Source organism: Seriola dumerili, unplaced genomic scaffold, assembly GCF_002260705.1.
Source record: "Seriola dumerili isolate Sdu_G_001 unplaced genomic scaffold, Sdu_1.0 BDQW01001125.1, whole genome shotgun sequence".
In the NCBI taxonomy this organism is placed as follows: domain Eukaryota; kingdom Metazoa; phylum Chordata; class Actinopteri; order Carangiformes; family Carangidae; genus Seriola; species Seriola dumerili.
In genome coordinates this window covers 34110-61882 of record NW_019175380.1, presented here as the reverse complement: position 1 = coordinate 61882, position 27773 = coordinate 34110, and the positions used below count along the sequence as shown (strand labels likewise).

The following is a 27773-nucleotide window of genomic DNA, read 5'->3' as shown; positions in this document are numbered from 1 at the left end:
TTTACTTCTGTCCTCGTGGTGAAACTAAACTACCAGGCACTTCTCAGGCTCGAGTCACAGCTTCCACATCGGAGAAGGATGTGTGACGTTATGGCACAGCAGAGACACACACTGTCCATCACAGCAGGACGGCTTCGTCTTCGTTTACAAATTCAAAACCTTTGAGTGTTATTGTTGTTTTCTCCCTTTTCTCTGTAAAGCTTCTGTGTCTTTCTCGTCTCTGCTTCCTCTCCCAGAATCCTCAGCATCTCTTTTTAATTCTTAATTTTAATAAGACAAAAAAAAGATGAAGAAAGGTGGAGGGGAACGAAAGAACGAGTTCCTACTAATCCTACTAATTCACTGAATATAAACTGGTTTGAACTCTGACCTGTGGTGTGAAGGTGTAGTGGTCAGTTTGGTTCGACGTCCACTGGCCACGATGGCTTTTAATTCCCAAAGTGAACAAGCTGCAGCAGAGAGACTCCAGCCCTGCTACAGCACAACAGAAAACTACTCAGAAACCTAAAGAGACACAGAACAGAGTCTGAGTGATCCCTTCTATTATTAAGACAAGAGCAGGAGAACGAGGAGGAGGAGGAGAAGGGAGTTATTTTAAAGGAGGAGAAAAGAGGAAACAGAGCGATCTGCAGTTTGGAATAAGCTACTGAACTCTCCTCTGGACGTTTGAGGGGCTGTGTATTTACAAAGCTTAGTATCTGGTACTAAAACTCTACAACAATTAATACTGTTATGAGATTATCTCAGAAATTCATTAAAAATGATGCAGATTGTGCATCAACAACGTTTGTGTTCGACCTTCATCGCGTTAGAAAAAGTGTTTTTTCTCTCTTTGAAGTGATGCAACTCCATCACATCATTAATGGATCCAGCTGTCGACCTCCAGCTGTTGGGGCCACTGATGGGACACCGCTACTGTACAACCTTGTTTACCCAAACACCACACACTCATTAGTCTTCAAGTTATAATCCTTAAGGTTTCCATGAACCTGTTTCTGACACTCAGATCATCCGACTCAGCAGGAGGGACCGACAGGAAGTGATGCAACCTGTGATCCAGATCTGATGGATACCAGCCTCACTCTTGACTGTTCACTCTCCTACAGCTGGATCACAGCTGGATCACAGCTGGATTCAGTTACTGCTCATGTAAACAGCATTTCCTGCCGCTGCTGCTTCACTTTAAAAGACTTTATCTGGACACACACAGGGGGGCTTTTATTTTGAAGCAGTCACAGACTGCACACCTCCAGCTCTCACTGTGTCCTGCTGTTGTGTGGCTGAGTGCGCAGCAGGAAGTCAGAAGGAGGTTGTGATGATCGTTGAGTTTGTTTGGCTGCACTGGAAACAGATTCAGCTGCTCAACTTGACCACACTACTGTTACCATGGTAACCACAGGTGTCACCACATCAACCAGGACTTAAATTTCAAGGAATATAACTTTAAAGCCATTTTCATCCACAAATAACAGAAATATCCTTCCCAACATTTTGTCATTAGTTTACTTTAAATAATCATGGACCATTTTTAACGATCAATGATCAGTAAACCAGACTTAAGTATTTGTGTGATTAAGTAGTGACGATATGATTTCTCCTTGATTGACTAATAACACAAGTCAAAAATAAAAAGGCCAAAGACAGGAAAAGACAGGATATTCAAAGTGTTTCAAGCCAAACAGAAAGGAAGGAAGAAAAAAAAGAGGGGGGAGGGGAAATAATGATATCTCTATCTGGACTCAGTGTTTTGTGCAAAGGTGGTTTTTGCATAGTTTCCTTCAAATCTGTCTTTTTAAACTCTGGGATTCGACACAAACACGTGTCACGTGTCACGTCACAGTTTCCTCTGGGACGGAGAATGTTGATTTATGGACGTTTATTCTGGACGGACAAAGATGCTGATAAGTCTGTGAGTTCAGGTAACACTGATTATTTAGTGAGTTCAAGGAAAATGAATTTCTTCTGATCATAAGAAAACTAAATTTAAAAAACACATCTCTATGTTCTTTTTTAGCTTTCCATCATAGAGCTGTTCGCCACCTTCACACCAAACTCTCACCAAATAACATTAAGACGCCTGAAAATGCCTCAGTCTTCTTCTAACAAGAGAACTGCAGATTCATTATTTTAAAACATAATCTGAACCAGCAAAGAACTGTGGGTAGACAGAGAGGGATCAGCTGGAATCAGATCCTGTCACATACTCACAATAAAATATTAGTGAACCAATGATTTCTGTTCACAGGCTCTGATTTGCTTGTGATTGGTTAGTGTAGGAACGAGTCAGTTTTTCCCTTTTTCGTTCAGATCCAAGACGCTGAACTGCAGCTGAGAGACGACAGAGGAGCGAGTCAACAAACAAGACAAACACTCTTCTTCTTCTTCTTCTTCCTCAGTCGGCGTAGTGCATGATGGACTCCACGTAGTTCCCGGGGAAGAGGCCGGTGGTGGCGTTCATCACTCCTTCATACCAGCCGTCCTCGTTCTTCTTGATGACGTAGATGATCGCTCCTTCCTGGAACGACAGCTCGTCCTCTTTGTCGGCGGTGTAGTCGTAGATGGCCACCACTAGAGGGCGGTATACACGCCAAAATATTATTACTCTCTGTGATCAGTTTTTCATTATTGCCTATTACCACCAATACTCACCAAAAATACGATTAAAGAAACACAGTAACACAACGAAAGCTTTCAGTTAATGGATTCATAGTTTTCAACAGAAAATTTATTTTGCAGCTGTTTGAGGATCGATTGAGTTTTTGAGTCACTTTTTAAAGAGATAAAATATATAATTTTTAATTTTACAGCGTGTATTCTCTAGCTAATTTCCTGTAAACTTAGTTTTATTCAACCTTTATTTTACCAGACAAGACAAATTAAGAACAAATTCTTATTTACAATGACGGCCTGACAAGTGTCAGAAAACATTAGACACGAAGACAAAGAAAACAAAGAGGAATGACTAATTAATCAAATCAAACACAAGTAAAACACTTACAAGTGTCGTTACAACAAATCTAAAAGGTCTTTTAAAGCAGGGGAGATACATTTATCTAATTTCCAAACATTATCTGGTAATAAGATGTCATTTTTAAGAAACTATGAAGAAACCTTCCAGGAACTTAAAATACAGGATCGTAAAATTAATTGTCACCGAAAAACTTCTCAAGATTTTCTGTTTATTTTGTCTTCTATTATAGAAAACTGAATCTCTCTGGACTGACGGTCACAACAAACAAGACATCTGACTGACATACGGATGGTTGTGTTGTGTATAGCGTTACCTTTCTCCAGGTAGCTTCTGGGGGCCCACGGCGGGTCTTCTTCAGCGTACGGGTCGCTGTACTCCACCACTGCTGAGTCCTCCTCTTCATGTCCATCCTCCAATGGCTGAGGAGTAGGCGGGGGCTCCTCAGGCCCTGATTGGCTCTCAGCAGCAGCAGGGTGAGGGGGAGGAGGGGCGTCTGAAACTGGAGATGGAGCAGATATGAAGATGAAGATGAGAAGGTTCAGAAAAACACACACACACACACACACACACACACACTGTGCAAGTGGCATGTAAACTTACTGGACTCCTGAACTCGAGCAACAAAACCCATCAGAGGAAGCTGAGGGGTGAACTGGAGGAGGGAGGGGGGAGGTGGGGAGGCTGCAAACACACAAATTAACAGTTAATTAACATAATGAGCTTTTGATTCCACTAATAATCAGAATCAGATTTTAATAATATTAATAATAATGAATTATTTTCCCCGTGAATGTCATGTGACAATATGATGTCATGAGGTCATACCCTTTATCAAACCTTGACAACAAACCACAACCGTCAAGTTTAAGCCACGCCCCTTACGCTCTGAACACAACCAGCTCCATCGGACGGGTTTTACTGCAGCGTTACCTGGGCTCTGGTTGTAGTACGGACCACCGTTGACCTGGTTCTGTGTTACGATTGGCTGACCGGTAACGGAGGGGGGGCGGCGGTACGGCAGTGACCCCCCCACCTGTGGAGCCTGCTGTCGTGGCTGAGGTCGGTTCATGCTGTAGAACTGAGGGACAATAGGACCTGACACAGCAGAGAGGGGCGGAGTCAGACACACATGACCACACTGCTGAAAACTGAAATGTCTTGAACACGTTTATTTAAATGGGACGGTTGAATTTCTCTTTGTTTTTAACACATACTTTTATTTTATTCTTAAAAAAGTAGCTTCATTAAATATCAATCAATATCAAAACGTCTCCACGGAGATGATGGAGGAGACGGACATGAAGGGAGTGAGCAGGACGTGGTGAGTTGGAGAAACTCACCTTCAGCAGGTGAAGAGGAGGAGGAGGAGGAGGAGAGAGGAGGAGGAGGAGCAGGAGGAAGGAGGGGAGACACTTCTCCGGGAAAAACACCGGATTGGAGCTCAGCTGTGCCGGGGGCGGGGTTAGAGGGCGGGGAAGTGTTGGCGGGTGTGTTTGATTGTAAGTTTGATTGAGGAGTGGAGTCAGTAGGATGTGCGGGTGAGTTTGGTGGCAAGGATGCGTTGGGTTGTGTTAAGGTTGTCGTGGAGGAGGAGGAGGAGAAGGAGGAAGGAGTCGGGGAGGGGGAGGGGGAGGAGTTAGGAGCGGTAGAGGAGGAGCTAGCTGGTCCAGTAGTCGGGGAAACTTGAGGGAGGAAGGAAAGAAGGAAGGAGGAGAAAAGGAGGAACGAGTTGAGAAGGAAGGTTAAAGGAGGGAGTGAGCGACAAAGTGCAAACCACAGATTCACTGTCAATATCTCAAGTTAGAAGGATAGAAGTGTGTATGTGCACTGTGCATGCATCTGTGTGTGTGTGTGTGTTACCTGGGAAGGTGGAGGGTGGGGAGGGCGTCGGCACGGCGATGGGAACTCCCACACAGCCGCTGCCGCTGTTTTCCCTGCTGCTGCTCCGACTGCTGCTGCTGGGGTGACTGCCTCCACTGCTACCACTGACACACACACACACACACACACACACACACACACACACACACACACACACACACACACACACACGTGAAAGTCAAACCTAACCACTGCACACTCAGATGATGATATGCATGGGGAGTTTTGTTCAGTATTTACATAAATGATTTTTTCCTATTTATGTCTAATACATGTTTATATGGTCTTACATATTTACAGCTTCACTCAAATGTACAAAACTTTCCTTTAATGACGAGTTCACTCGTTTTAAAATGTTTAAAAAACAAAGGTAATGAAGTAAAAAATGGTGGAGGAGCAGCAGCAGCAGAGACAGACAGACAGACAGACAGACAGACAGACAGACAGACAGACAGACAGACAGACAGACAGACAGCTGCCTGTAGAGAAACAGCAGATTAGAAGCAGAGCGATGTCTGGAAGACGTCATGAACAGCAGCAGTGAGTCAGGTGAACATCAGCACAGAAGCAATGAAACAATGAAAAGCTGCAAACACACGATCTGATTGGCCCAAAGCTCCGGAGCGATACAGACAAACGTGGTAACGGGAGGAAGATATTCCAAGTGTAAGATTTTGCAATTCAACAGCCCCATGTGCTTCCTGAGCAGGCTGCAGATGTGTCGTTCAATTATTAAAACCAAAAAGTAAAATGTGTGACCATCATCCACAGACACAAATCTGACTGAATTTGAAATGGATGCCAATTTAAATTAGAGTTCTACATTGAGAGTATTTATCCTCTTTTCCCGTCCAGGACACCAACAAGCTCACACAGCGACATGAACAGCAGAGGAGAGAGAACGAAGCTGAACCAGTGAATGAGAAGAGACTCAGTTAGTCGATGCTGCGAGGATGAAGCAGTGTTAGCTGTGTGTGTCCTCTGTGTTCGATCAGCTGTGACTCTACCTCAACCGGGTCGTTAAAATGTTCAATCTTTTATCAGGATCTTAAATAAAAAATATTCATTCATATATTCATGAGCGTGTTTCTTAAAAAGCTAAATAAGAAGAGGGACTGTTGGACGAATAACAATTTAGTTACAATTTTAATCAGTAATTATCAGCTTACTGTGGTTCACTAATTACAGTGACAATATGAAATGTTTCAGATGAACCCAAACTAAACTGCCCCCCCCCCCCGTAAGAGTCACTGCTGGATAAAACCACAGAGGAAACACTGGATGGCAGCAGAAGAAGAAGCCAGAGGGAAGTGAGATGAAGAACAGATTTAATGTCTCTTTAAAGTTTCTCTCTTGGCAACAAACCACAGAGATGATTTAGGCTCGGGCTAAAATCTAAAAAGAAACAACAATATTTATAAATATAACAGCCATCACCCAGTTAGCTTAGCTTAGCATAAAGACTGGATAGAGGGGGAAACAGCTAGCCTGGCTCTATCAATCTATTCACCGATCAACATGTTTGTATCTCATCTGTTTAATCTGTTTCCCTTTAACCTGAACGCAACCCAAACTGTCAAGGCCTGAGCTACAGTTTGAGAACGATTCCTTTACCATGTTTCTTTCCTTTAAGTAAGAAATGAGCCTCAAGCTGATTCACGTTCAGTCACTTCACTAAACGTGATTCGCTCAGACAGAAATACCAAGAATGGAAGGAAGCCTGAAGTAAAACTCGCTGAGGGACGAGAATGTGTTGAGTGTGGGAACTTAAATGAAACACATGTTGTTGTTATTAATCTCACACATCCAGTGATTCCAAACATTTCTAGAATCTGTCGTCCCAAAACCAGACAAGTGGATGTGTTGAATATCTGCCTCTCAAAGACACAGATATATATATATATATATATATGTAAGAATAGAAAAAGTTGAGATTTGTTGTGTTGCAGAAGGAAAAGCTCTGGTCCCCCTCTGGCAGCCATGTTTACGCCCGGCTACCTGTATGTTCGGGGTCGATGGTTGAGGGTGGCGGTGCGGGCCGGACTGGGAAGCTGCCCGGCGGCCATATTGTTTCTGGTGGGGCTGGAGACATAATCATTGGGCACCACTGGGGGGCGCACTGGCTCCAGGGTTCTGTAGGGGGAGTTCTTCCTGTACATGCAAAAGGGTGAGGGTGAAAAGAGGGTTAATAGAGGGAGAAATCTGACTGTGACCGTCCTGTAGGGGGCGGGGCCTACCTTTCCAGGAACGCCCAAACACCTGAAATGATGTTGTTTCATGTTGTAAATAAAAATGTGAGTGTTGGTTTGTTTAAACAATCCAGACTCCACAGCATCTTTGAGGGTCCTGTAATTATCTTTGGTTATTTCACATGTGAGATTCATCCATTCCTGTTCTTGTCTTTTCTTTTCTCAGAGCTCAGCTGGAAACAGGTAACATCACCTGTCTCTGTGCACCAGCGATAACACCTGAAGTGCCACCCACTCAGTGCTGATGAAGACGGTTAGCTGCGTTCATTCTTCTTGTTGCTTATTCAGTTATAGATATTTAATGTTACACAGGAAACACATAAGATGAGAAACCAAGTTTTCAGGAGCTTTAAAGACAAAAAAAGGAAAAGTAACGTAAAGGATGTTAAAGAAAAACATGCAAATCATACTTTTGACTAAACGCTTGTTTAGTGGTTTAGTTTTTGTTTTTTTACATATTTTTTTTCTTTTTTCCATCACAAATTTTTTTTAAAATTATTTTTCCATTTTTCTATCTTTAGGAATGTGAGTAAATTTTTGTCAATAAAACTTAATTTCTTTATTTTAACCCTCAGGAGTGTCTTTGTCACTTAAATTTAAATTTCCATCTGTTATTATTTCAATAACATTTTTCAGGTGAGGGTTTTTATTAAGGTTAAGGAGCCACAGGAGGGCGCTGCAGCTCTTACTTGTTTATTCTAGTATTACCTGTCAACTCTGTGAAACCATAAAAATAATTACAATTCAACAAAATGGATTTCGTTACTCTTACAGTCACTGTATTCATACATTATTCCTACATATAAATATCGCCTCCTCCTTTCTGTGCAGAACAGAGAAATCTGTTAAGGTCATTTCCAAAGGTCAAGGAGTATTTTTAGACAATGCTGAAGAGAATAAGAACAAATGAGCATCAAAGAGAAACACCAAAACCACGCTGAAGACAAAAACCAGTGAGTGAGATTCATTCAGGATGAAGATTTCTCCCTCGACTGAACAAGATTATTAAAGCAAAACAGACACACAAAAAAACATAATTACACCTTAATAGAGTGATTTAAAATCAACACTGAACAGCATGATGAGTGGAGCCTGTGGTGATGATTGTTTCTGTAACATGTCACTAAACATAAAAACAGGAATTAGAACAGAGAGAGCCAGTGAGATTCATGTGTGAGTGTGAGTCTGGGTTGTTGTTGTTGTTGTTGTTTGAGTGTATGTACTGACAGAAGGACTTGGCCTGTTGGTTGCAGCGTGATGCCAACCCACTGCTGTGTGTTTGTGCCTCATCTCTGCGTGCACATTTGTGTGTGTGTGTGTGTATGCGGTGACGCAGGGACAGATGGACTCAGTTCCTCCCAACTGCTTCTGTTCCCTCCTTCCAACAAACTCCAGTTCTCTCTCTCTTTCTCGTCTTATTCTGAACATCGCTGTCATTTTTACTTCTACGTTTTTTTCACTTCAAATCTTCAGACAGTTTGATGCTTCGACACTTTCATCTCTGCCTCATAATTAAGATCCATCATGCAGACACAGCTTCTGATCAGCAGGTTACATGTAACAGGAAGAAGCACTGACACGTCCAACAGGGGGACCAGGTGGTGCCGACACACAAACACCAACACACACACACACTAAGTATTGTAATGATTTAAAGCTCCATCACTGGGATTTTAAATGAACAGTTGCACATTTTTGGGAAATATCAGCTCAGATTGATTCCACTCACATGTCTGATTTTACGTTCCTCCATTTAATGCTCAATAATGTCTCATGTAGAGGCGCAAATTGCTGAATTTATTTATCATCATGAATATGTTGGACAATGAATACGCATTTCAAAATATATCTATATATTTTATTGTTTAATTAAACATTTTATTCATATATATTGAGGATGAAAACAGTTTTTTTCTTATTATTATGATGGTAAATGATTTTTTGGTGGTGAGAGTTTTAAATGATCTTTATGAAGTTGTAATAAAAATAGAAAGGGGGTTGGAATACATTAATTACAAAACAACAGTAGCATGTACAAACATCTAACTTAACATATTTGTAGCTTTTAAGTTCCTAATAATCTTGAGAAAACGGTGTTATTTCCCAAAATGTTGAACTATTGCTTCAAACAAACACACGACCTTTGACCTCACAACATCTAGATGCTGCAGTACCAGAGAGAGAGGGAGGAAGAGAGGATCAGAGCTGCAGTGAAGAGAGACAGAGAGAGAGAGAGAAGGGCACAAAGGAAGTGAGGTGGTTGAAGTGAGAAGAACAGAGAGAACGAAGGAGGAGAGAGAGGAAAATAGGACAATAAGAGAAAGAGAGGAGCAAAGATGAAGATAAGGAGAGATACAGCTGGGTGACCTAGATGTTTGAGGAGAGAGAACAACAAGCTTTCACAACGCATGACGTTATTCCTCTGAGCACTGTGTTTCAGTGTGTGTGTGTGTGTGTGTGTGTGTGTGTGTGTGTGTGTGATGTCATCCCCCTCTGCCGGGTCAAATCTGTAATAAGTTCGCCGCAGGATGCTCCGTCCTTCCCCAAGAGACAAAACACACACACACACACACACACACACACACACACACACACACACACACACACACACACACTGCAACACATTCACACACAAATGCAAAGAACAACACATCTGTACAGCTGTGAAGGTGGATCTATCTGCACTGTTCTCCATTTCCAAGAAACACAAACAACAAACAAAAAAAGGATCAGCTGACCACCAACATCTGATCAGTTCATCCTTGAGTGAAGTGAATGTTTGTGCCAAATTTGAGGAAGTTCCATCAAGGTGTTAGAGAGATATCGCGTTCACAAGAATGGGACGTATGGACGCACAACCTGAAAACACTATGGCTCCTGCTCTGACTGCCGTCGGCATGGTGATATAAAAACACTCAAACGTTAGAGAAACATCAGCTGATGTGAAACAGGCCTCACAACAAAGATCTCAGAAGGCTGAGGAGGAAGAGGAGTTGATGAGCATGAAGAGTTTAGATCTTCATCAGACTTTGTCCTGCCACTGTAAAAGGATGCATGGGAGTGTGTGTATGTTACATACCCTAAGATGCCCTTGCCCGCCCTCGGAGGGCTGGGCGGTTTCTGGGTGGGGGGGTTGGACCGGGACAGACCGCCTCCTAGTTTCATGTTCTGCTGGCCGTTCACCTGTGGAAACACACACACAAACACACAAGCAAAGGTAAGTCCTCACCTCAGACTGTTTTAGATGTTTATATTCTTATCCATCATGCAACACCATCAGGAGGCGCCTGATTCGAGTCATTTGAACCATCTTCACAAATCCTGCTGTTTTAAAGACAAATATTTATCTGATTGATAGTTTTTCTCTTCACTTCACTCTGTATGAAGTCAATCAATCAATAAAAACGATTTATGGGATTATTTTAGAAAGTATCTTTACTGTTGGTGCCTAAAGCGTTTGCACAGTGCTGTATGTTGGTGAGTTTATCCACCAGAGGGCGCTGACAGGTTTATTTTTCAACTGTAAAATGCTCCAATCAGTCACATGGTCACGGTTCTTTAACATCCAAATTTAAGAGCCCCTTATCAAAATAATGGTGTCATGTGCATTTAAAACTAAAATTAACGCCTCGTGGTCGTATCCCTCCGCCACTCAGACTAGTTCCAGGTCACATCCCTGTTTATCCAGAGTCGTATAACATATGACACAAATGAGTGAGATTTTGTCAGAATTTCTGTGCGAAGCCTTGAGTACTGGCTAAAAATTGTTTTGTGAGGTCACACTGACCTTGACCTTTGACCTTTGATCACCAAATTCTAATCAGTTCATCCTCGAGTCCAAGTGAATGTTTGAGCCAAATTACTGAGATATCGTGTCCACGAGAACAGGATGGACAGACAACCTGAGAACAATATGTCTCCAGCTCTGACTGTCGCCGGCGCAGAGAAATAAAAAAGCACAAATCATAGCTGATTTTATTTCTCACCTATCAATGTTGGTATTAAAAATAATAATAATAAAATAACACTATCAGTTACACCCTGTTCACACATATAAAAATAGCAGGCTCTCTTAAGCCTGAAGCTTTTGGGTGTGCACAACAAAGTAGTTTCCACACATTGTTTTCTAAATCCCGTATCTTAATTATTCATATTTCCACCCCATTTGTTTGAAGTCATTTTACAGAGCTGAGCTAAAGGAGAAAATGTGGTGTTTCCATTTCCTGAGTAGTAAAAAAGAGCGTGAGACATGTGAGGCATCAGCCACTTGAGTCTTGAATCGTGGTGGGTGACACAATGTTTTTTGAGTATGTTATGTGTGAACAGGCTTTAGTAAATAAGAGGTTTGTCATTAACATTCCTCAGCTTTACAGTGGTATTTTTCCTGTCGCAGTTACAGGTCTGATATGTGTGTAGGTGTGTTGTGCATCCTTACCTTGAACCTCAACAACCACTGAATTCGTCAGTGAAAGCAGTGGGAGAAAGAGGAGAGGAGAACAGTTGTCTAGAGGTTAGTGTCAGTGTAAAAGCTTCGTGCAAACATCATCAGCTGTTAGAAACACAAGGCAGAAACAACATCCCAGAGAGAGAGAGAGAGATACAGACGAGCTGAAATACAGACAGAGAGAAAGAGTCAGAGAGGAAGAGCTGCTGTGAAATGATGAGCTGCAGCTCCACATGAAAAAATGTCAAGTTGTACTTAAATAAATGAGAAATTTGAAAAAACAGTCACTAGATAATCAGCGCCACTTGTCCCACACGTTGGTGTTTTACACTGCGAGAGCACACTACATATCTAGTGAGTCACACACTCGGCCGTGCACACACACATGCAGGTTTACATCACATCACTCTGGAGATAATCTCGTTATTATTCTCAGTGTTGAAAACTTTGTATTGCTGTATTCTGTCTTTTAATGCGACAATTTAGAGACACTGAAAACATCTATAAAACATCATTTCTATCATGATCACCACCTTGACTCCATGTCCAATGTCGTCCAACACGCTGTAGTCGATGGGCTTCCTGATGTAGCGCACCGGTCTCTCCGGATTGGCCGGAGCGACGATTTTATGCGAGCGGGACGTGTTCTTGTTGGTGGTCAAGATGCCGATCTCCCGCCTCGCCACCTTCTCTTTGTGAATGTCGACGGTCTGAAAAGAGGAAAACAGAGAGAGAGTGAATCTAATGACTAATTTATGTCTCTGGCTTAAATAAAACAAACAGAAAAGACCAGATTTATCCTCGGCACAAACACTTACAGTAAACTCCACATATCTGAAAACAGGTGGAAGATTTCTGTTGCTTCTATCATACGATCTAACGTGCAGCAGAATTTGGTGTTAGAACATTAAAGTCATAATCCTTCATACAAGTGTGTTTTAATAAGACAGGTCCCAGAGTTTTGTTCTAAATGACCAATGAAAGCAGGAAACACGATTCGAGCGGAAGAAGAGCAACTGATGAACAGTTTACAGCACAGACAAACAAACTGTGGGCCTCAAGCTGTTTTAACATTACAATAATTTTAAACAAGTCGCTTGACCTGGTAACACGAGAATAAATAAACTGTGCCTCTTTCCCTGATGCTGGACTCCACAATGAAAACTACTACACAGAGACACAATGTCAGAATGTAAATAACACTGAACAGCTACTGCTGAAAAAATGACATTTTCATAAACAGTATTAACAACACTAAGAGTGGACAGCCACACGCTCACAATGACAGTGCAAACATGCTAATGTTTAGCAGGTATAATGTTTATATATTATACATTCACATAATAATTTCTGCAGGTATTTGTGTTGACATTTTAATCGGAAGCTAAAAATGTGGTCTGATATAATGACTTCAGGATTATAAGTTTACCATTAACATACAGTACGTTTCTTTGCCAAAAGAGCCTGCTGACTGGTTGACAATATCACAGCTTTGATAGAATTAAAAGAAGTTTAAGTCTTTCCGTTCAAAAGTCTTTAAGATGCTCAGACTGCGTCTAAACAGAACATTTCATTGAGCAGCAGAACACTGCAGCCTGAAACAGACAGGAAAATAAATGATGGCATTATAGTACGAATGCTTTCTGAATGGCGTGTGTGTGTGTGTGTGTGTGTGTGTGTGTGTGTGTCTGTGTGTGTGTGTGTGTGTGTGTGTGTGTGTGTGTGTGTGTGTGTGTTACAGCTCTGTCTCCCTCTTGTTCCTTTTAATAAAAGCTTACTGAGACTTTCTCACAGAGTTGCAAGCTTTGATTTAAAAACTGGGCAGAAACTGTTATTGATCCATCTACTGGTTGTTGCACTGATCCATTAATCATCTGTCCAACTGTCTGTCTGACTAAAAACCCAAAATGCACTTAGAGTGAGAAACACATTTCACACTGTTCTCTGCTCTCACACTGGATATTTTGGTGTGTTGCATTTTAATATGGATGAAAACCTGTTCTTCCAGCCTGGAGTCAGGACAAGTGTTAAACTGTATTTTCAGTGGTGAATTAAAAAGGAAATGTATGTGGGTGAAGGGGATAAAACTGCTGCTTTGAGAAGTGAATTAATCACATAACAGAAAATAAATTCAGATGAACTTCACTTTGCTTTTAGCAGCTCACGGCTGCTGCTGCTGCTGGACCAGACAAGGTTAAAAGTTAAACAGCAACATCACAAGTAACAGTCTAGAATTACAATTATATGGCCAACACCATATTGGCCCGACTGTAACTGCCTGCCTCGCACATATATGTGTGTGTGTGTGTGTGTTCACACCGGCTGTGTGTTTGCTGCGTCGCTGCTACTGCAGCTTGATCTCTCTACATAGAGACTGTCATGAATAACAGCCATCAGTACTCGAATGTTGGATTTCTTTTCATTATAAACCCTCATTCAGGGCAGCACAGACACCCAGAGAGAGAGAGAGAGAGAGAGAGAGAGAGAGAGAGAGAGCAAGCACCAGTAGCATACTGCCCTTCACCTGTTAAATTATTGACATAATATAATTTTAGTCTACATTGAGTTTCTGCTATGGCCATATAGTACATGTGGCCTCCACTGTGTCCACATACAGCTGCTAAAAGGTATAAAAAAATATATACACACACACACACACACATATATATATATATATATGTATTTCATGTCTGTGTCATACTACAAACTACAGTGAAAGGTGTCAGTGTTAATAATGTTGCATGTATGGTGTCGATATGACAGATGTTTTCCCTCTGTGTTTGCGGGCCCCCGTCGCATGAGACGCTGAATCTCCAGATCACACACATAATTCCACTTTTGCAACAGCTGTTTTTAAGAAAAATAATTTGACACTCGTCCTGTTATGTTGGGAAAGTTTTGATTAACCCAAGAAGAAGAGAGTTGTGATCGTTGAAGGTGTTAACTAGACTTGACTTTACAGAAGGGAATTCTGTAATTGGCTCCAGTATCTGAACGAAGCAGGACACCTACTGCACATAGAGCAAACTGAATCCTCTCTGTTTGAGACCATGAACGAACTGATGATCTACCGACGCATTTGTTCTGCACTGAGTTTGTGTATTTGAATGCATCATACAGATCCACTGTACGTTTGTCTTGATTTCCTCTTGGTGTTACATGATCACATTGTTGGCTGATTGCTCCGGCGTGAAACGAAGAATGGATGATAAAAGATCATCTCAGCGTGGTTCCTCATGAGACGGAGCCTCGCTGCATGAAACGTTCGCCTACATAACAGATGTGACTGTGTCTCGCTGAACAGAAAGCGGTAATTATGACGTGCAATCACAGGCCTGGTCTAACACAGACAGAAGCATCTCATTATCCCTGCATGCAGAGTGTTATACTGATTATACTGATTATTCAGAGGTCTGAGGAGGAGAATGGAGCCTCTGTACCACTGAAAACTATGATTTCAGTCCTCACTACACAGCTCATCTGTGAAGATACTTAATGTTCAGCGACTTTCTTCTTCTTTTTCCTACACTGAGCTCACTTTGTGTGCGTGACATGCGAGTTTGCCTTGGAATATGAAGCTGCAGTGCGAGATGTGTGGGTGCAGAGTGTTGTGTAAGCCGTATTGAACCACTGGTGATGCTTCACAACGTTGGGTGCGATCACTCCTACAGGTGGTTTTATTTGTCTGACCGGTTGAAAAACATGAAGAGGACTCGTGCTTTGTCTCCTCACACTGGATTTAAATGCACCCAAGTAACTGGTGCCTGCTGACTTTCTGCAGTAACCCGATATCTTAGATGTGTTTGTGAAAAGGAACTTGAATCTGAATTCCTTGAAGGGGTTATAAGGGGTTTAGAGGAACCCTGCAGGAGAAACCACATTTCTTGTCCATACAAGATTCTCCTGCCCATGTAAATACGCTCGATAACCATGTTTACTTTTACACCAGTGTCTTGCTTTTGAGTCAGGAAATAATGTTTAAATGGAACATGGAGAACCATGGTTAACAACCTCCCTGTCGACTTGATTCCAGCACTGATCAGGTTTTCTGACTGTCTGTGTGTGTGTTGAGTCTCTGGCTGATGGAATCTGCTGCACTCACCACTCTGCAGGAGTTCATGAAAGACCAGAGCTACGATACAGTTCATCCTCTGTGTTACCAAAGTCAGACTTACAGTTCAGTGTGTTGAACATCATTTATCATCACATCTTTAGTTTTACTGACTAACTGCTGCAAGACTCTGGGGACTTGAGGTGACAGTGACCGGACACTTGGACCAGGTACTTACATGTCACAGTATATTGGTTTAAAGCAATACAACCCAGCTGGTATCTTTCCATCAAATAACCCAGATTCACAGTAGTGTTCACTTATATTCATACAGCTGTGCAGCACAGCCATTATAATCAATAAAGCCTGACTCTTCTCATTGACACCTTCATACAAACATTGTTACAGCTCCCTCCCTGTTCATCCACAGGTACGCTGCGTACTGTTGTTTAAACCTGCAACAACTGATATTTTTGGCCACTTGAGGGCAGCAGAAACAGGTTGTAAAGACAACATTGACATATTATCACTTTATAATTAAACAATATCACACGAGACGGAGATAGATAACGACCGTTAATGTAACACTAATTAGCAGTGAATAGAACACATGTACAGCGGAGTGATACATGTAGTTAAAAGTCCCGGTGCTGTTGTACTCTATATCAGTTTCTCTTTCAACTTGTTAACAAACAGTTGCTTATTTCTTATTTCTACATCCAGCAGACACAGAACAACATGATCGTTCATCCACCTGATGAATCTCAGTCCAGTACTCCCTCGCTCTCTTTTAGCTCCATGTTTGGTCTCCACCAGCTCCTGAGGGAAATATCTGGTTGTTTAGCTGCTAAATGCGCCACTACGTTCTGAAAAAAGCTGCTGCTGCAGCCCAAAAACGACAATATGAGAGTGGAGAGAATGAACCAGAGCAGTAAAGTTGTGTCCACACAGATAAACAATGAGCTGAAACTCACTGTAAAGCTCTGTGAAGGCGAGTGGAGCTGCAGATTGAGCTGCAGATTCTCTGCAGGTTCATCACAACCAGAGACAACTTTCACACTTTGCCATCATAACCCATATTTACCAGACCCTTGTGAGCATTCAGGGGAAAAACGACTAGATTTCTACACTCCAGACACTTTTCCATGTCAGTTTAGCTTTCTGCAGTTTAGCACTGTTGCACTCTCTCTTTAAGTGCAGATTCGTCCTGAGAGGATTTCTGGGCTGCTGCTCTCAGCATTACACAGTGGGGAGAGCAGAACGCTGAACATAAATGTGCTTGCATGCGTACATGATTACATGTTGTGCTCTCTCACTATGAGTAACACTGTACATATGATTTTATGGAGCATGTGCTCATTCTTCATGCATGCTGACAGACAGACCTCAGATTTAAAAACAAAAGTTTGTGGAGGTGGAGGGAAATCTTGACTCTCAGTTTACCATGAGGAAGGAAAACAACTTTTCAGCTGTTGTGTTTAGAAATCTTTGTGATTTTCAAAGGGTTTCAGAAGCCTAGGAGTTTGGAAAATAATAATTCTTCTGAAATTAGATGAGCAGTTTAAAAACCAACCACACTGACATTCTTCTGGTCTCAGCACCGACCTGTGAAATGTGGTTGACGGAGCTCTCCATGCGGCGGAGCTGCGAGGCCTGGATGTCCAGCATCTGCAGCACGTTGTTGGCCAACGTGTTGATGAGGTAGGCGACGCTGGCCAGAGACTGGGTGGTGTAACTCTTGGTCTCCTCCAGCGCTCGCTGCTTGTCTGCAGACTGCGGGGAGAGACACACACAGATTAATAAGGAGCAGCAGTGTGTTCACATACACAGAAGAAACCAGAGAAATAACAACCTGACAGACACCAACAAAACAACACCAACACCAAAACACAATATGCTAACATGCTAATCCAAACTGAGATTTCCACCACAGCATCTGACATCAAGGGTTACCCATAATCCCTCGAGAACAGATTGAAATATAAGCAAATGAAATTTTACATTTCCTATGTAATTTTATATTCAACCCCCTCATTCCAGGTCATTTTATTAGTTTCTTTTTTATTTACTTTTATTTGCTCTTCAAGATATTAGATTTTCTCCAGTAAATCTTTATCTGCTCATCATGAAGTTTTTAAAACATTTCCAGTTTCACAGGTTCAGTGTGTGTTTCTACTCTGCTCTGTCTGAAGAGATTCACTGTATAAAAAGGAAAAGGAGAAAAACAGTAAATACTCAAACTCAGACGCTTGAACCAACAATTACCAGAATCGTTGCTGATTAATTTTCCATCAACTAATTAAAAATAAATGTTTCAGGTTTACACAGAACTCATTGTATGTTACAGTGTGTGTGTGTGTTTCTGCTCCAGAGGTCAGTCACAGGTCACAGGTGAATCACATTGGCTTGTTCATTCATTGATTCTGCTCAACAAGCACACACACACACACACACACACACACACACACACACACACACACACACACACACACACACACACACACACATTTTCTATGATTTGTGCTGGAGTGTCACATTCAGCATTTTAGCAAGACAGAGGGACTGTGTGAGTGTGTGTGTGTCAGTGACAGGTCCCTACAAATAACAAATATAGTAAGACAAGCATGTGTGTGTATGTGTGTGTGTGTGTGTGTGTGTAACCATGTGTGTGAGTAACTGTGTGTCTGCATCTATACTGAATGTGTACATAATACAGCAAGGCATAAGGAGATGCATTGATGTGTGTGTGCGTTCGTGTGTGTGTGTGTGTGTGTGTGTGTGTGTGCGTGCGTCTGTTTGTGTTTGCTGAAGCATGATGTAGGTCAGTGCAAACTCGTTCATGCCCGAGGTTGACAAGAAACACACTGACACCCATGTGTATCCCTCTTTTACACACACACACACACACACACATACATGCACACACACACACACACACACACACACACACACACACACACACACACACACACACACACACACTGTAACGTACAGTGAGTTCTGTGCAAACCTGAACAACAGGCTACAAACACACACAGTTGGTGTCACAGGCCGGAGTGACCCACAGCCCTACATCCACAGTCAGAGCTCAGACAACACAACAATACTCCATCAAATGTATTGATTATACTGTATAAAGGCTAAAGGAAACGCTTGATTCTGATTGGCCAGATGCAATGTCATGAGTGTGTGTGAATGCTGCTTAAAGTCCCAGTGACCCAGTGTTATTGAGAGCATCTTTCATGTTGTTAGACCGATATGCAAAAAAAAATCATATTGCGAATATTTTTGCATAGCGTCACAATTTCAGTGGGAACCTTAATTTTCGCATTTTATTTCCACTGGAAAAAAATATAAAAATGATGAAGATGTGTTGTTGGGTCTTGTTACCTATCGCCTGAAGAATCTGATTTCTGTATCACCACAATGCGTCATTTAGAGCATGTTGCACTTGGCCATATTACAATTTTGATTAACTGTTCTAATATTTTATTAGTTTCAGCCTTGGTGCTGTGTTTTCCACAGAAATAGATTGTATTTGTGGGGATAGCTGACGGGGGACTTTCTTAATTATTAAATAATACTGTATACTATAAGGTGCTCCACTACTTTGTGCCAAATACATAACTGAACAATATACACAGCTCCATTGCCTCACATTGTGTCAAACAAATCTGCCTCAAGCCAGGTCTGCCTGGAGAGGGTTGATTAGATGTTGTTATTGGCCAGTGAGCCCAGACCTGGACCACACAGAGCAGCTCTGCACACCCTGAATGACAGGCACACAGAGAGGGCCGCTAAAGACACAGTAATTTATGTATTTTTTTCATGGCCCACCGGGAGTGGGATTTCTGCCAGTTCCCCCGATGGTCAGTCTGACTAAAAGAAAGGAGGGGCTGATCGAATCTACAATGAAACAAGATTTTACCAATTTGAAATAGTAAAATCAATGAGTTGCGGTCAATGTTGATATTATGTCGGTCTGCGCAAATAAATCAATGTATAAGAAACACTGTGGTGTTATGAGGGAACACTGGCTCCTCTCCTCAGGTTTGGACTTTGCTCTGGGAGTCTTTTCTGTTCACAGAGAAGAAACACATTGATGAAAAGCTGTAAATCTTTTCAGTCCAGTTTTACCCTTGTTCCATCTCATATTCATCTCTCCTCTACCTCCTTTTATTCTCATGCTGTTCTATTCTCTGCCCACCTCTTTTTCTATTCTTCCCTCCTCGTCTGTTCAGTTTTTCTCCACTCTCTCTCTCCTCTCCCTCCTATCTTCATCACATCATCCTTATATCTCTCTCTCTTTCCCATCAGCCATCTGATGTTCTGTTAGCAGTGACCTAGTTGGAGGGTTGCCTCCTCTGGCCTGAGGATAGGGCAGAGCGACACACACACACACACACACACACACACACACACACACACACACACACACACACACACACACACTGCTGCTTTTTTCCCTAATTCAGACTAAATATATGAGCTTCATGTACATGAATCAGATCAGATCTACATGGAATCATATGCACGCTCAGATTCCTCTGACCTCTTTTCTAATGAAGACAGACTTTATGTAGAAAAGTCCTGCTGTTAATTTATTTCCTGCTGTTACAATGCAAATACAAACAAAACAGAAAAATAATTGGTGACCATTCTCATAATTGATTAATCTGTACTTTTTCAAACAAAAATTGTAAAAAAAAAAAAAGCCAAATAATAGCAGATTTCAGCCTCTAAAACAGAAGATTTGCTGCTTTTCTTTGTTTTATGTCATTGTAAAATGAATATTTGGGGGTTTTGGACAAAACGAGACACTTGAAGATGTCACCTTCAGGTCAGATAAATCTTTTCACAGGTTTTTCATGTTACATACTGTGTATCCAAAAAAAAAAAAATGGAATGGAAGAAAATTGTGGCATCATTCATACAGGTTCAGCTGAAATACTAAAACCTTTGCATTAAAAACTGTCTGAAATAAATGTTTGTAGCTTGTCTAAGACACTGAGAACTACAAGCAGATCAGTGTGTGTGTGTGTGTGTGTTTTCTACACCTGCAAATTACAGACTTGTCAGTCACATGGCCTCTACTTACCGACCATGCGTGGACGTGTGTGACAGAGGAGAATCTGTGTGTGTGTTAGATTGAGACACACCTCATAACTCTTTACAAGTGCCATTCTCTCCAGCTTTGAACCTGGTCCAACAAGTCCCCAGTCTGAACCACTCGTCTAAAACACACACACACACACACACACACACACACACACACACACACACACACACACACACACACACACACACACACACACACACACAAAGGTCTGTTTGTACCTTCTTTCAGAGAGAGACGGCCACCAACGGCCAACAGCTTTTACCATACAAGGACAGGTCCCTCTGTCAGAGAGAGAGAGTGTGTGTGTGTGTGTGTGTGTGTGTGTGTGTGTGTGTGTGTGTGTGTGTGATGCCTGCTACAGTTAGTTATTCCCACTTCAAATTCATAAGAAATCATTCACATTAGAGCTGAAACCATTAATCAATTATTTGACTAGTCCTTTTACAGTAAATATAGATATACTGATGATCAGTGAATCATTCATCAATCAACATCCAGCAGCTCCAGCTTCTCACATGTGAACGTTTGCTGTTAGTTTCTGAGTTATGTGATTTAAAATGTTTCGAATGTCATCGAGACAATAATCAGCAGATTGGCTGCAACTTATATTAACATTTTTTAATGAAATATTGTTGGTGATCAATTGTTGATGCTCTCCTCTGGTTCTTGAAATGTAGGACATTACTAACTGCTGCAGATACAGATGAGGCAGGTAGAGTCAAAGTGCATTTGCCAAATGTTAAATCAGGGTTTCTTTAACATTCACCAAATAAACATTTTAAAAAATTTAAGACCTTTTAATACCAGACAGAATGAAATTCAATATCTTTTTTCATAGTGGTAGAATAATAATGGAAACCACTCATATTTTTATCACTTCTTTGGCCAGGACTTCCCAGCTGTATATAACAATAATCCCTAGTGATATAATTGATAAATTAACAGGACCTGGACCTGTGGATGGATCACTGAGCAGGGCACAGGCCCAGGGGTCCACAAGGTCACAGGGCCCCTGGACCAGAGCCTCTGTATGAAGTTACAGTCAATATTTCTGGTTTGAAAGTCACAGAGTTCAGTTAAAAGTTAAAACCACCACAAAGCCACGGTCCTCTAACAGCCAACTAATGTTACTGTCCAGAGAAGGCAAGAAAAATTAATCGAGGCCTTTGTGAATGAAATTAAAGACTTTTTATAACTCTTCAGGAATCTGTCCGAGGGAAGTGCATTCAGAGCTTTTTAAGACTTTTCCAGACACCCAGTAAATAACTGTTAGAACGAGCTTAATATCAGAGAACACAGAACAAATTAAAGAGGAGTTTTGCTTTAGCAGAAGAATGTGACATAATGTCAGCTTGAACACGTGATCAGCCGGTTTGCCAAACTTCTGATCACAAACCCATCTTTCCAAGTGCTCAGCCTGTTTCGCCCCCGCAGGAGCTGTTCCTGGCACCAACACTGAAGGTGGAGGCTGATACTCCTTCAACTGGAAAACCAATCGCCATGGTTTCCAACTCAAAAAACACACACACACACACACACACGGCCAGTGTCCACGTCCTGCCTCCTGCAGTGGTACCATGTGTTTTCAATGAGCAGCAGGAGGTCGAGTTACATTACGACTACCTCTGCTGACAGCTAACTGGTACCAGCTGTGGAGGACCCAGAGGGAACAAAGCGGGACGGGACCGGGGGAGTGGGGGTGTCTGCACATGCTCAGTGCAGGCCTGCTCAGGGGCCTCAGTGGAGAAAACGCACAAATGTTCAAATCCCAAGTTGTGTTTTATGAAAAATGAATGTTGACTAATGGAGGCAGAGTTTCGACTCGTCTTCCTGCTTCAGTTCACATCACGTTCACCAACTTCTTTATATTCTAACAAACATATATATTCCAGGTTTCTCTATAGAAAAGAGGAGATAACTGTGTAACATGCAGCTTCAGTTACAGCACACAGTGGAGGTGTGGGTGGTGTTATATTGGACCACCTGGACTCCTACATGAACACAGGGTTTAAAATAGACAATCAGATAGAAACAATGTTAGGAGACAGGATGTTTAACACATTAAACTCTCCGAGTTAAGGCTAGGTAGAAGTTTTACGCAAAAATCTTTATCATAGTTACGATTAAGAGTTATTTTCAGTATTCAGTATTTCATTATTGATTAATCTGATGATTATTTTCCTGATCAACTGAAAATGTCTGATCCGTTTTGGTCAACCAACAGTCCAAAACCCAAAAAAACCCTTCTGTCTAAAAGGACATACAAATCAGATAACATCGATAAATCAGAACATTTGAAGATATGAAACCAGGATGTTTGTTATTCTTGCTCAAAAAACTGATTATCAAAATAGTCGCTGACTGATTTTCTGACAATTGACTGATCGATTAGTTGACTAACCATGGCAACAGTCCTGCAAAGACTTTTCCTAATTGTTAATAGATCATGAACTTTCTGACTGATCATTGAATGCCTCAGTATTTGGCAGTTTTTCATATTGATATGAAAAGTATCATTAACAGTATAATGTCGAGCAGCTGCCCCACATTAAATACATCCAGACAGATTTAATCCCCACAGTCTGAGATCGCTGTGGCCACTGTACCCAGGAGGGGGTCACACAGCCAAGTAGAGCTTAACATGGGTCAAGCCTGAATCCAAATATTTAGCCCATAAAACAGGATCAACAGCACTACTGGGGTTATGTAACAGCTCCCCTCATCTGCTGCAGGGGGAATGTAGGCCATCCACTGGGTCCTGAGCTGTTTGGCCCCGTTTGGACATGAATTAATGAAGGAGAAAAGAGTTGTGTTTTCTTGAGAAGACGCGGTTTGATGGCTGAGAGGACAGAGTTACTGCTCACAGAGACAGAGGACGGTGTTATGAGTTATTTCAAGGAAAAATGGACAAATGGACAAATGGACAAAGGATAGAGACCGGAAGGGAAGAAAGAAACATCAGAACAGGATGGAGAAAGGAAGAAAGAATTAAGCAAAGAAAGAAAAGGGGGGAAAATCTGTTCAATCATTCCTTCATTATTAAATGTTAATTAAAGGGTCCTCAAGCCTTAGAGAAGACAGACGGCTAACGCAGCCTGTTCTGGTGACTGACAGTGAAATTCACACACAGAAATGAGATGAATATGAAATGTGGAGATGAACAGGTGTGTGTTTAGAGCCGACTGAGGAGGAACAGTTGTCCATAACAGCCTCGCCTGCCCACGTATGAACTGCGCGCACACACACACACACACACACACACACACACACACACACACACACACACACATACACACACGCTGCATTCATGTCTCCATGAACCAGCCAAGGAGAATGATGGCAGCCTGGTAAACAGCTATCTAGCTGTGTTAAAATGTAAATAAGACTTTCTCCTGTTAGCTGAACGTGCTGATCATCACTGGATGTCTCACATAACCAGGACTGAAACAAAAGGTGATCAACAGAAGATTAATCGGCAACTATTTGGATAATTGATTAACCGTTAAAGTCATTTTCAAGCAAAAATATTAAATAATTCCAGAATTCTTTAACTAATTATTTGTTTGTGTGGTGCTGGTGCCTTGTTTGGTTTAAAGGTATCTTATAATGCCATGACGAGATGGTATGACATATATAATATATATAAGATATTATATAATAAAATTCAACTAATTCATCTATTCATTTCTTTGAATTACCACTGTTCGACATACAACAAAAAAAGACTTGAAGATCTCCAGATCTCATCTGATGATGGACATTATTCACCATCTTCTGACTAATATTGACTGATTCAGAAAGTGTTGCAGCCCTCAACTCGACCATCTTATTTAGGAGAGAGGAGTTACAGTGGCCCTGCAGAGGAGTGATGATAGGTGACTAAACAAGCCGACAGAACCTCGGGGATCGCCTGCACAAACTCACTCTGTCCACTGCAGAGCCTGGAGGGATTATTTCACCCACACAACTGACGAGTACTTTCTCTTTTCATTCATAACGTAACATCAAACACCATGAGCAGATTATATAATGAGGATGAGAAGGTTCATTATTAACCAGTAACTAACCATTTTAAAGATAACCAAAACCAAAAAATAAATAAACTTGAACTAAAATAAAACTAAAAACTTAACTTTTCACAAATTTCACTCTTCTTGGCCACACTGCTTCAGTAAATTTGAATTTCAGTAGATTTTTGTCATTCTTCTAAGGCTGAGACCACATTTACTCATCATCTATAATTACCAGTAAAGTAATAATTTATATTTTCCTCTAAAAGAGATGTTTTGCATGCCAGGTACCCATCCATACCCACGAATGGATTGCCAACTGGGGAAAGTGGGAAACTGTTGAGGAACTTAAAGCCCCAGATTGACTCCACATCATTAGGGTCCAAATAATTTGATTAACCACAAATCTGTGAGAAGCTTGTACCACTAAAGTCCAATCAATCAAATGTGACAAATTCTCCATCTTCCATCTTGCAGAGATCTGTGCAAGATCTAGTTTGTTTAGTTTATATTGATCAAATTGATTTTATTTTTCACAGAAAAAACATCTGGCAAGTTTATATAATTCCAAGTCAAAGATGTTGAGTTTACTATCACAGAAAACTATGCAAATACTCACAACAGACAGGTTTTTTTTTTCTTTGCATTTTTGGCAGTTAATCATCTATCAAACTTTGTCTCACTTAATTTCCTGCTAATCAACTAATTGACCAATCAACTGATCATTTCAGCTCTAGACTCCTGGTATGTTTCTGGATGCCTAGGGAAATTATGAAACTGCCATGAATAGTGGGGGTCAATAGGGGCCCAAAAAACAAATCTTTGCCCTAAGGCCCCATAGGAGGTTAGAGAACCCATTTCCACACCACTCCAGTGACTGGACTGAAACCAGATTTAAAACAACTTTGTGTGAAAAGTTCCTGCTATAAAAAAAAGTCCAAAATCCCCAAATATTCAATTGACAATCAAATATGACAAAGAAAAGCAGCAAATCATCACAACTGAGAAGCTTTTAACTGTCAATTAACTAATAATCAACTGTCAAATAGTTGCCAATTAATTTTCTGTTGATGGAGTTAGTTTTAACTGGGTCATCCTTTCCTACTAATTGGAGAAACGGTTGAAACTAGTGTCTCGCCAGACTCCCATAGAAACATCTCCATATTTTGTTTTACCTGCTTATCTACACATGTCACATCGCTTGTAGAACATGTTTAAAGACATTTTATGAATAAACACGAATCTCTCTTTCATTCGGGACGCGTGCAATATACCAATTATACACATTATTGAGTAAAATGTCAACTTTTATAACTAACTTAATTAAATTACATTCCAACAGTCACGTTTCACCACAGCACAGCAGAGCACAGTACGCGGCGGTGCTGTGTAAACCAGTTAGAAAAGTTTAATTTTCTCAAGAACTGTTAGTATTTGGTGGATTATTTGTCAGCCGAATTAGCTTTAAAGTTCAAGATGTTCAGCCGTAAAAAATGCCAGTTTTTAAATTGAATTCGGCGTGAGTTTTATCTTTCATACAAAAGCTAACGGTAACATAACGGGGCTTGTTACAGTCATTCCATCACTCCCCTCTCAAAAACGCCCACTCCCTGCTAATACTATACCCCGACATGTTATCTGACTTGTCTAATACACACCTAGGTGTTTAAACACTCGCACGTACCTGGACATAGTTGCTTTCGCAGTATTCCGCCACTCTCTCCAGGTTGGTGAAGCTGTCCAGTAACGCTCTCCGTCCCGCAGGAATTTCTTCCTCCAGCAGCATCTGTAGCTCCGCCATCTTTACATGGTTCTTTACTACTAAACTAACGGCTGCGGCGCGAGCTGGCCGGACTCATCCTGCTGCCTTCAGGAGCTGTGGGAAATCTCAACTCACAACGAGAACAAACTCGGAAAAAAGTGGGAATTTTCTGTCACACTGGAGTCGATGAGATGTCAATTCCCAGGGATGAGGAGAAGCTGGAGCCAAAATCTGTGCTCATTCACTCGAGAACTGTATTTAAGAAGTAAATGTTTGACTTTACTTGAGGATTTCCATTTTATGCAACTTTCAGAGGGAAATATTTTCACACATTTACATCACTGACAACAGCTATGAAAACTGGGACAAGGTTCATGACACTGACTTCACAATAGTAATAGTGATGTTTAGCTTAAACACATGATGACAAACAGTATATATGTCCATGTAACTGATATTTGTCTGACACTGTAATTCATAACAAATTTGTCAAGTTACCACATTTACATCCTGCAGTCACTTTTACTAATGACTGACAACCAGTGGTGGGATGTGACTAATCACATTTTAAGTATTTTTAAATACTGTACTGAAGTACAATTTTGAGGTGCTTGTATTTGTCTTAAGTATTTAAATGGTAATTTATACTTTTACTCTCCTACATTTATCTGGCAGCTTTAGTTTGTTTCTTTTTATATGTAAAACATATAATGAGTTAATCAGTTTTAGATAAAAAATATTTCCCTCTGCAATGTAGTGAAGTATAAAGTAACATAAAATGGAAATACTCAGGTAAAGTACATCAAAATTCTACTTACATGAGAAAATGTGCTTAATTCATTTCCACCTCTAGTGAACCTAATATCCCAGTTGAGGTCTGGTTAATAGCTCTGAAAGGTTTACGGAGCTTTCAAAACTCTTCTCACACCTGGGTTTTTCTTAGACAGGTGTCCTGCAGGTAAATCTCCCTCCAGAGTCAGGGGTCCTCCATGTCACCCAGTGCTGGCAGCCCTCCTCCTCCTCTCCGAAGAAGGCAAACCTTCATCTAATGGATTTCTGCAGGTTTGTCCAAGTTGAATTTTACACTTGTAAAGATCTTTTTTTTATGAATTTAATACCTGTTTCATGATCGTACTGGGGCAAAAAATGAGTAGTGACAACATGGCGTTGGAGAAAAACCCTACAGGACAGCAAGTTTTGAGGAAATTTAACACATTTTGTTTAACAAAGATGGGTTTAACAAAGATGATTGTACACACACACACACCAAAATGTGGGAATTTAAT

The 27773-nt window shown here is 41.1% G+C and overlaps 1 protein-coding gene across 4 annotated transcripts; it reads right to left on the bottom strand.

Annotated features, from left to right (window-relative positions):
• Positions 1–1119: 1119 nt before the first annotated feature.
• On the bottom strand, positions 1120–26526 carry LOC111237951 (abl interactor 2-like). 4 transcript variants are annotated; one of them, XM_022767267.1, is made up of 12 exons: positions 26410–26526; positions 17202–17369; positions 12079–12255; positions 11537–11554; positions 10181–10284; positions 6851–7003; positions 4832–4956; positions 4312–4653; positions 3902–4066; positions 3572–3652; positions 3285–3470; positions 1120–2568 (listed from the first exon to the last, which is right to left on the bottom strand). In XM_022767267.1, exons 1-12 carry the CDS (start codon positions 26524–26526, stop codon positions 2393–2395), a joined length of 1812 nt encoding a protein of 603 aa, XP_022622988.1. In that variant the 3' UTR covers positions 1120–2392. The 4 variants fall into 4 exon arrangements, with proteins under 4 accessions (XP_022622988.1, XP_022622991.1, XP_022622989.1 ...); XM_022767270.1 differs by lacking the exon at positions 4312–4653; XM_022767268.1 differs by lacking the exon at positions 11537–11554.
• Positions 26527–27773: the final 1247 nt, after the last annotated feature.

What these genes read in the sequence shown, in the direction of transcription:
- LOC111237951 (XM_022767267.1), bottom strand. Translation starts at nt 26,526, where the DNA reads ATGGCGGAGCTACAGATGCTGCTGGAGGAAGAAATTCCTGCGGGACGG. An exon ending in CATCGACCCCGAACATACAG is followed by an intron (nt 4,957 to 6,850) that starts GTAGCCGGGCGT and finishes TGTGTGTGTCAG; the next exon opens with TGGTAGCAGTGGAGGCAGTC. An exon ending in TGCTCGAGTTCAGGAGTCCA is followed by an intron (nt 3,471 to 3,571) that starts GTAAGTTTACAT and finishes CTCCATCTCCAG; the next exon opens with TTTCAGACGCCCCTCCTCCC.